The following is a 10,106-nucleotide window of genomic DNA, read 5'->3' on the forward strand; positions in this document are numbered from 1 at the left end:
CTGTAATAAAAGTTATCCAGTTAGGGTCCATAAATAAGAACTGGACCAAGAAGTCTTCTGAGGGCTGCCATTGGTAGCTGCTCTGTCAGAAACTCATTTCTACGTTAGGAAAAAATGTACTGATATAACTTTCAGCTGTTTACCTAATAAGGAACAAAATGTTAAAGATACTGTGCTTCACAAAAGAAGACCCTATTCACAGTGAGATGTACTGAACTAATCCAGCTGTATAACATCTTATTCACCTCGGAACTAAAAGTATGCATTTATGACATGGCTTAGGTTTGAAGATGTAACCTAGATCCACTTGGCCACCCTAAAACTATTAGCTTAGAGAAAATTATGCTTTGCCCAAACTGAATTAACCAGGGATAAATGATTTTGAAAGAAATGTTACGGGAATGGCCGAATCTTGAGAAATGAATTCAAAACTGTAAAAACACCCAGAACTTCATCACCATTATATCCTAAAAACATTTAAGAACTCAGTATGTACTCTTAAAAGATGTACAATATAGAAGGGAATAGGAATTATCAAATATAAGACAAGCTTAAAAAAATTTTAATGTATAAAAGCGTATGTACTTACATGTTCATAAAGATAATGTAGACATATGAAGATATTTGGGTAACAGAAAAATGGATTCAGAATCAGTTGAAAAACACAGAAGAATCAATTAAACTTAGTTCTTTGCCAAACTTTCCCCAACTACATTTACAGGCCTTAATCATAGAAGATATGCTGACATAACAATTACTTCATAAGAAGTAATTCTCAGAATAATCTGATTAAGCTCATCAAAATTACACAAATTTACTTGTAAAACTGTATTCAGAACTCTAAAATTTGCTGGCTAGTTATCTGTTAAAAATTATTATGATTTTTTTTTTTGCATTTTAAGATCATTTTATTGCGGGGGGCAAGAGGTCACTGGGGTTGGGGGGGGCAGTTACAAATGCCCTTCCCTACCTCCTAGTCCTGTACTATTTAATTAAAATTAAATTTTTAATTGTGGTGGAAATCATGGAACATAAACTTTACCATTTTTAAGCGTGAGTTTAGCAACATTAAGTATATTCACTATTATGCAACAGGTCTCCAGAACATGTTTTGCTTTGCAAAACTAAACTTGTTATTTCACTCAAGTGAGCACTAAGGCATTTTAAAATAATATGGACCAGCATATCTAGAAAAAAAATATATTCAAATCAAGGCCCACTGTGAGGATATCATTTGGACAGAAACTAGGTGACAGTCTGACTCTCTGAAAGCAATGGTTTTCTTCATAAAGTGAATATAGTAATTCTGTAAATACTTTTTTGTTTAGTTAAGAGAAGCATTTCCCTTAAGGCAAAGATAGCACCTTACTCATGTTTATATTTACCATATGTAACTATGCAAACTATTTAATACACACCATTGATAGCATCAAAGGAAACTACTTAAATACAGTTTCATAATCTAATTAAATTTATTCTTACCTATTCAATATATTGGTTCTCTAAGAACCACTATCAGGAATACCCTGTTACCCTATGTTGACACTATTTTTAAAAACGTCCTTTAAAAATGAATTTTTAACGAAAATTAAATTTATTAATTCAAGTTATAAAATTCCCAGTTGACTGAGCTCACATAATAATCAGCTCACATAAATGGTATATTAAGATAAGCTTTCTACTTACCATATAGTTACCATAAGCATGATCAAACATTTCCAGTACTTGATTCCTAATTTTAAAAGAGCAGAAATGGGAAAAAGTTAAATATATTCTACTTAATGTCTTTCAAAAAGTTAATACTCCTTCATAAATATATACCAACAAAAACAAAAGAAATATTTAGTTAGGAAGGAATATAAACAGAGTCAGGAAATAGACCAGTGTTAGCAGACAAGCTTTCATGAATCGCACAGAGCTAAGCCAACCTTTCATTATTCCAGAAATTCATATAAAATTCATCTTATATTCTTTCCTAAGAAAACTGTTGAAGGATGCATGCCATGCAGAGAGAAGAAAATCTGATGATGAAAAACAATTACCTCTTAACAAAATTATTTAATATAAATGTCTCAAAAGCGGAAAACAATAAAAAGCCCCCAAAGAAATAATTATTAACATTTATTGCTTATACTAAACATTCAACCAAAAAAAAAGAGGTGGAATGTGTATTACTATAAAATAACAATACTCTATCAAGCCTCTGCCTTTCCCCTTAAATTAAATAAGATCACTAATGTCTAGTTTAACACATATTTGTTAATATGTTGGTCACATTTCCAAAAGCTATATTTTATGATTCTACTGTGTACCTTTTGCTCCTTTAAAAAACTGTCAAAAGTCAATAAACAATATTCATTCCTGAAGTAAGAAAACTAATCTTCAAAAAGAAATCCGTGTATTTGGCTTACTCTGTTTCTCAAAATTCCAAAATGACTGTTTAAAGTGGAGATTTCTGATCCCCACACCAGATTTTGCCTTTGTCATTCATGACCTGGTTAATTATGTGACTGCCCCCTAATAAGCAGGAAATGCACTGGCAGTTTTGGCTCTCAGAGCATGACAGAACTGCTCAGAAACTCATGGTTTCATTGACATATAGAAGGACAGACCACAGCATTGTCAAATACTGGAGAAGCAATAATGATATTTACTTTGTAATATTTAATATATGCTGGTCACTATTTTACACGCTTTCCATATATTAACTCATTTAATTATTACAACAACCCTTATGTAATGGTATTACTATATTACAGATGTGGAATATGAGAAACCAAGAAGTTAAGTAACTTAGACAAGGTCATCCTGCCTTGACTGAAAATGGCAAGGCCAGGAGTCAACTCCCTGTGTCTTTGTTCAGTCACTTAGTCGTGTCCAACTCTGCAACCCCATGGACTGCAGCACGCCAGGGTTCCCTGTCCTTCACCATCTCCCAGAACTTGCTCAAAATCAAGTCCATTGAGTCAGTGATACTATCCAACCATCTCATCCTCTGTCTGTCCCCTTCTCTTCCTGCCTTCAATCTTTCCCAGCATCGGGGTCTTTTCCAATGAGTCAGTTCTTCGCATCACGTGGCCCAAGTATTGGTGCTTCAGCTTCAGGATCAGTCCTTCCAATGAATATTCAGGAATGATTTCCTTTAGGATGGACTGTTTGGATCTCCTTGCAGTCCAAGGGACTCTCGAGAGTCTTCCCCAACACCACAGTTCAAAAGCATCAATTCTTCGGCGCTCAGCCTTCTTTACAGTCCAATTCTCACATCCATACATGACTACTGGAGAAATCATAGCCTTGACTAGACAGACCTTTGTTGGCAAAGTAATGTCTCTGCTTTTTAATACGCTGTCTAGATTGGTCATAACTTTTCTTCCAAGGAGAAAGAATTTTCTAATTTCATGGCTGCCGTCACCATCTGCAGTGATTTTGGAGCCCAACAAAATAAAGTCTGTCACTGTTTCCATCGTTTCCCCATCTATTTGCCATAAAGTGATGGGACCGCATGCCATGATCTTTGTTTTTTGAATGTTGAGATTTAAGCCAGCTTTTCTACTTTCCTCTTTCATCTTCATCAAGGGGCTCTTTAGTTCCTCTTCCCTTTCTGCCATAAGGGTGGTATCACCTGCATATCTGAGGTATTTGATATTTCTCCTAACAATCTTCATTCCAACCTGTGCTCCATCCAACCCAGCATTTCCCATGATGTACTCTGCATAGAAGTTAAATAAGCAGGGTGACAATATACAGCCTTGACATATTCCTTTCCCAATTGGGAACATGGAAACAAGTCCATTGTTGCATGTCTAGTTCTAACTCTTGCTTCTTGACCTGTATATAGATTTCCCAGAAGGCAGGTAAGGTGATCTGGTATTCCTATCTCTTGAAGAATTTTCCATAGCTTGTTGTGATCCACACAGTCAAAGGTTTTAGCATAATCAATGAAACGGAAATAAGATTTTTTCTGGAATTCTCTTGCTTTTTCTATGATCCAACAAGATGTTGGCAATTTGATCTGTGGTTCCTCTGCCTTTTCTAAATCCAGCTTGAATGTCTGGGAGTTTTCGATTCATATACTGTTGAAGTCTAGCTTGGAGAATTTTGGACATTACTTTGCTAGTATATGAAGTGAGTGTAATTGGGCAGTAGCTTGAACATTCTTTGGCTTCGCCCTTTGTTGGGACTAGAATGAAAACTGACCTTTTTCAGTCCTGTGGCCACTGCTGATTTCCAAATTTGCTGGCATATTGAGTGCAGCACTTTCACAGCATAATCTTTTAGGATTTGAAAGAGCTCAGGAGGAATTCCATTACCTGCACTAGCTTTGTTCGTAGTGATGCTTCCTAAGGCACACTTGACTTCATACTCCAAAATGTCTGGCTCTAGGTGAGTGATCACACCACTGGGATTATCCGGGTCATTAAGATCTTTTTTGCATAGTTCTTCATATTCTTTTCTTTTTTCTTCTTCTGTATATTTTTCCCACCTCTTCTTAATAGCTTCTGCTCCTGTTAGGTCCATACTGTTTCTGCCCTTTATTGTGTCTATCTTTGCATGAAATGTTCCCTTGGTATCTCTAATTTTCTTGAAGAGATCTCTAGTCTCTCCCATTCTATTGTTTTCCTCTGTTTCTCTGCACTGTTCACTTAGGAAGGCTTTCTTATCTCTCCCTACTATTATTTGGAACTCTGCATTCAGATGGGTATATCTCTCCTTTTCTCTTTGCCTTTCCCTTCTCTTCTTTTCTCAGCTATTTGTGAGGCCTCCTCAGATAACCATTTTTGCCTTTGCATTTCTTTTCCTTGGGATGGTTTTGATCACTGCCTCCTGTACAATGTTAGGAACCTCTCCATAGTTCTTCAGGCACTCTATCAGATCTAATCCCTATAGCCAGGCTCCATTTCTACCTAGAGCTCTTACCCAGAATAAGTAGAGCCTGGGGCACTGAACTGAATCCTGTGTCCTCGGGGCACATCCTAGCTCTAAAATCCTTAGTCTGATCAACTGGAAAATGAGACTAATGCATCTACTTCAGCTGAAGTGAAGTGAAGTCGCTCAGTCGTGTCCGACTCTTTGTGACCCCATGGACTGTAGCCTACCAGGCTCCTCCGTCCATGGGATTTTCCAGGCAATAATCCTGGAGTGGATTGCCATTTCCTTCTCCAGGAGATCCTCCCAACCCAGGGATCGAACCTGGGTCTCCCGCATTGTAGACAGACGCTTTAGGGATTACCCAAAATAATCCATGAAAGCATCAGATAAGTAACAAGGTCTCCATTTTTTTATACTGAAGTGGCTCAGTGGCAAGGAATCCATCTGCCAATACTGGAGATGCAGGTTCCATCCCTGGGTAGGGAGGATCTCTTAGAGAAGGAAATGGCAACTCACTCCAGTATTCTTGCCTGGGAAATCCCCTGGACAGAGGAGCCTACCAGGCTACAGTCTGTGGGGTCGCAAAACAATTGCACAGGACTTAGCAATTAAAACAAATACCAGACTTACTAAGTCAAAATCTGCAAGACCAAGACCAAGAAATCAGTCTTTCAATTAAACACTCTTAAATTTGGGGGAGTCTTATAAGAAAAACTACAAAAGTCAATGTTAGGGCGAGGCAAGGCCAAGTCTCCCGATAATTATCAAAAGAAAAACATTTTATCAATAACAGTCTTGTATTAATTCTTACTATTATTCCCAAAGTTTCAATCACTAATGTCAAGAATTAAGAGTCTTAAAGAAAATGGCTGGATCTATTTTTATTTTACCTCCTGTTGTATTGCAATTGTCATTTTAAAAGCTGTAATCATGGATGATGAAATACTGGTAACAGTAAAGCTAGCAGACACAAAAGGACTAATTTCCAGAATCTGCTATAATAATCAGCAGAATCAAGTACACTCAACCTTTTGAACTGAACAAGCTAAGTCCTACCAACTTTTTATAAATAATGATTATTTAAAAACACCTAATCATTAAAAGGGGCTTCCCTGGTAGCTCAGGGAAAACAAGGTGATAAGCCACTTTGCTAAAACACTAATTCTTTATATGTTTATATGTATGATAGAAAATGGATCAAGTTATCTCAGAAAATTATGGAGTATCTCAAAGAATCCTTCTAGACATTTTTATATTATATTGTAGGTGACAAAGAACTCTCAAATTAGCTAATAAACAGAACCAAAAAAAGAGCTAAGTTTTCCCTTTAAGCACTGATATCAATAAATGGAATATGGAAATTCCTTTTTCCTTCCCCTGAAATAGAATAAAAAATTACTGTTAAGATAAATTCCTGTAACTGGTAACAGTAGTGCCTAGACATATATATTACAGATAACATTAGCATTAACTTGTTAACCCAACTTTGCCCTCAAGCTTCAAGATGATGAATAAATCACGTTTGCAAATGACACATTATTCCCAATTCTTACATTTATGAAACACATGACCATCCCATGATCACCAAATTTCATCAATCATACTTCAAACCGGAGGTATGTACTATCCAGTTGAGCTCTCTCACTTTCTTAATTACACCTAAGTCCTAACAATCATACTTAAATAAAGAATGGTAGAATAACTACTATATTATACAGAAACACAGTTTTCTGTTGCGTTTTGTATCTTTAACAACTGAATAAAAATGTATTGGAAATCAGGTCCACTCTTTCTTCACTGTAAATAATTTCTGTACGTCAGCTTTCTCTAAAGCTACATTGCTTGCCAATGCGCTACAGACACTGAAGTGTTTTACACTTCATTTTTAAAGTAAAAACATTAACAACTGCTGCAACATTTAAAACACAAAAACAATCAATGAATTCCATGAAGTTTAAGACTACATATATCCAGCTAAATGATTCCAAAAGCTATAAACTGCAAGTAACCAAGCAATTTTTTACTATTCCTAACCATTTCAGTCCTTATCATCAGTTTAGTCTAGGGGGAGGGTAAGGGATGGGGCATTTTCTGCTTTTTATCATAAATCATTATTTGGATTTTTGAAAAAAACTGTACCGGTAAATCTAACAAATCAAAGTTCAGTCTCCTGAAAACTCCCAGAGGAGAAAACAGTCAAGCAATGTGTATTTATGGTTTGTAGCTATAGACTCTTATTATACTCTTATCCTAAAGTAAGGCAATCTAAATTAACAAGCCTAAATAATTGTAACCACTTTCATAAATGATCTCAAAACCTGAGCTGAAATCTCAAGCCAATTTGGTTGGACCGCTCTAGTTAAAAATTTGTCTTGGTCAAAAATAAGTTATTCAAATGACTTTTCTTAACAAAAACTTTTAATAAAAAAGGGAAGGGATTTCCCTGGTGGTCCAGTGGTTAAGAATCTACACCTCCACTGTAAGGGGCACAAGTTCCATCCCTGGTCTAGAAACTAAGATTCCCCCATGTTGTGCAGTGTGACAAAATAAATAAATAAAAGAACAGAAATTTTAAAAAAAAGGGGGGGAGGGAGTGGCAGTCAAATAAAAATACTTGCTCTCCTTAACAGACTTGAAGCATCACTTTCCAAGTCTTATGGAACTAACTACAGCAAAGTGCAGGGAGCACAGGCTCTGAGGCACTTGGGAGCACTTGGGTTTGAATACTGGCTCCACCATTTACTTAGCTCTGTCACGTTGAACACATCAACCTTGAGTTTCAATTTCCTCATCTGCAATATGGGGATTGCCTTCACCTCATTAAAAAACAGGATTACAGAGACAGTATATGTAAAGTGCCTGGCACTGAACACTGAGTATTCAGTTAAGCAGTTATCAGTGTTACATTAAATCTATAAAGGGGAAATTTAAGACCCTTATTAGAGTTTATTAGTCCATTTTGTTTGGATAGCTGATACTTTTTTTCCAACAAGTGTCTTTTCCTGCTATTTTATTTAAAAACTAATGCAAGACTGAGCAACAATTTCAGTAAAGTGGAAGTCTGTATCTAAAACAAATCCTGATGGTTTCACGTCATCTCCATCATAACTCCAGGAGGTAATCATCTTTCCATGTTTTTCTGAGCTTAGACAATTTATTCTTTTTAAAAAAAAAGGGGGGGGGGATGGTACCACAGATATTATTCTATAACTTACACTTTTTTTGTCTTAAAAATATAATCTGGGCAGCCTTCTGATGGCCTAACTCCTCTGAGGACTGAGTTTTATTCCATAACATGAACGTTCCAAGGGACAGCTCTGCTATTTCAAAATGCACATCCTTGTACACCTATCTCTACTTTAATAGTGCTTTTATTTCTGTAGGATAGATTCTCTGAGATGGGATTAATGAATCAGCGGATGCAGACAATTTAAATTTCAAGAGACTGTAAGTAAAGTACAGCAGTTTACACTCCCACCAAGTTTTTTCTCACCGCTCAGCTATCCAGGCAGTACTCTATTCATGCACTCTGCTTTCTATTTACTAACCTGATGGCCAAAAAACTGCTATTTCATTGTTTTAATCTGCATCTCTCACATTTATGAGGTTGAATAGCTTCATGTTTATTAAGCATTTGCATTTCCTCTTATGTGAGTTAACTCTTCATGCCCTTTGCCCATTTTCTACCGGTTCTTGGCTTTTCCTTTATTCATCTGTGGGACCTGGCCTATATTAGGAATACTGACTCTAAATGAAATGCTATACATATAGCTTGATGATTTTATGCCTTTCAAGACTGATAAAACTACTTTGAGTAAAGTGAATAGGTATACTTAATCTGGGCTACTGGGCTACGAACCACTACCATCCAATATTGTTCTATGAAGATGCAGCGCAAGAAACACTGCAAAGGAAATGGTAAAATGCGTAAAGTTCAAGTTCCAATGAACGCCCCCTAGTCCGTAACAGGTGTAAACATGATTTCCTTAACTAGGGAGATCAGCCGCATTTTTCCCACCTGGGAGCTCCCTGCTGCGAGAAATCTAACCACCTCTCTGAATGAAGAACGCCCGCAGAAATCTCGCGCGCAGGGACCCCGGCCGGAGCCCCCTTCCCGGGCCACTGACACGGCAGCTGCGTTGACACACCGCGGCTGGTCTTGGGGAGCCTACACAGGTCACAGACAGCCCGGGCGACACCCCCGAGACAGCCCCCCGAGGTCGCCTCGCGGGTCCCCGTCTTCCCGCACCCTGTCCACACCGCCAGGGTCCTCTCGAGGAAACAGCCGTCCCCAGTCGCGACAGGAGAGGCCACTGAGCGCCCGGGTCGCAATGACAGGCACCCTCGCCCGTGGTCAGCCTCACGAGGAAACCCACCCCCAGGCTGTCAGGCACCCTTACCCAAGCTTCTGCTTCTCCTCGCGACTCATGGGCGCGGCCCCCGCCGTCCACACGGACGTGGCCGACACCAGGCACAGCGCGGCCGTCGCCGCCACCAGGCTCCATGGCGCTCGCTGGGGGACCGAGGACCCAGAGCCCCGGCCGCCGCCGGCTTCGCTCATGGCCCCGCGGTTCCGCGCACGCGCAGCTGCTACGCCCTGCCGGTGGGACACATTGCCGGACGCCAGTGGCGAAGGGGCTGCGAGCCGTGCTGAGGGCGGGATGCGGAGGGACGCGAACGGCCGCCGTCGCCGAGCAGTTTCCCGAAGCCACCAAGCCAGTCCCCAGCGCCAGCGCTGCCACCGCCCTCAGCCCTCAGCAGCCCGGAGCGCCTCCCCCAGCTTTCCGGTGTCGTAGTCTAGGAAACCGCCTTCCCAAACGCTACTTCCGGGTAGAGCCCGGGCACGCTGCGCCTCAGGACCAATGGGGACTGGATCGGAGAAGGGCTGGCTCCCGGGGACAGGAGAGAACGTTAGTCGGCAGAAGTGAGACGTGGACAAAAGGCGGGACTGGGGAGGGACCTCTCCGCTCGGCCGTCCTCCGACCGGTGCACTTGAGACGCGAAAACTACCGGTCCCAGCGTGCACCGCTTCCGCCCCGGCTCGCTCGCAGTCCGACCCCACCCGGGCCAAATTGCCATCCTGGGTGGGCGCGCTGCACCCTGGGACGTGTGGTTCTTCAAGGGGCTGGAGTGGGTCCTGCGATCCCGCTTGCCCCGGCGCCCGGCAGCCAGCGGCCCCCCTCCGTGGTCTGCAGAGTCCACGGGAAAACCCGTCAGCTCTTTATCCATCTTCCTGC

At 40.4% G+C, this 10,106-nt stretch overlaps 1 protein-coding gene across 4 annotated transcripts in view; it reads right to left on the reverse strand.

The window, feature by feature from the left end:
- The window catches only part of EDEM3 (ER degradation enhancing alpha-mannosidase like protein 3), a 72,781-nt gene extending 63,156 nt beyond the window's left edge, over positions 1-9,625 (reverse strand). For 3 of the 4 annotated variants that reach the window (XM_059875394.1, XM_059875393.1, XM_010813557.3), the window contains exons 1-2: positions 9,270-9,625; positions 1,687-1,732 (exon numbers count right to left, since the gene is read on the reverse strand). In XM_059875394.1, the coding sequence (XP_059731377.1) occupies positions 1,687-1,732; positions 9,270-9,430 (207 nt within the window). In that variant the 5' untranslated portion in view covers positions 9,431-9,625. The remainder of the gene's footprint in view (positions 1-1,686; positions 1,733-9,269) is intronic. The other variant, NM_001205853.3, reaches the window with a different exon arrangement.
- Between the last annotated feature and the right edge of the window lie 481 nt (positions 9,626-10,106).

The sequence above is a fragment of the Bos taurus genome, chromosome 16 (genome assembly GCF_002263795.3).
Source record: "Bos taurus isolate L1 Dominette 01449 registration number 42190680 breed Hereford chromosome 16, ARS-UCD2.0, whole genome shotgun sequence".
Taxonomy (NCBI): Eukaryota; Metazoa; Chordata; class Mammalia; order Artiodactyla; family Bovidae; genus Bos; species Bos taurus.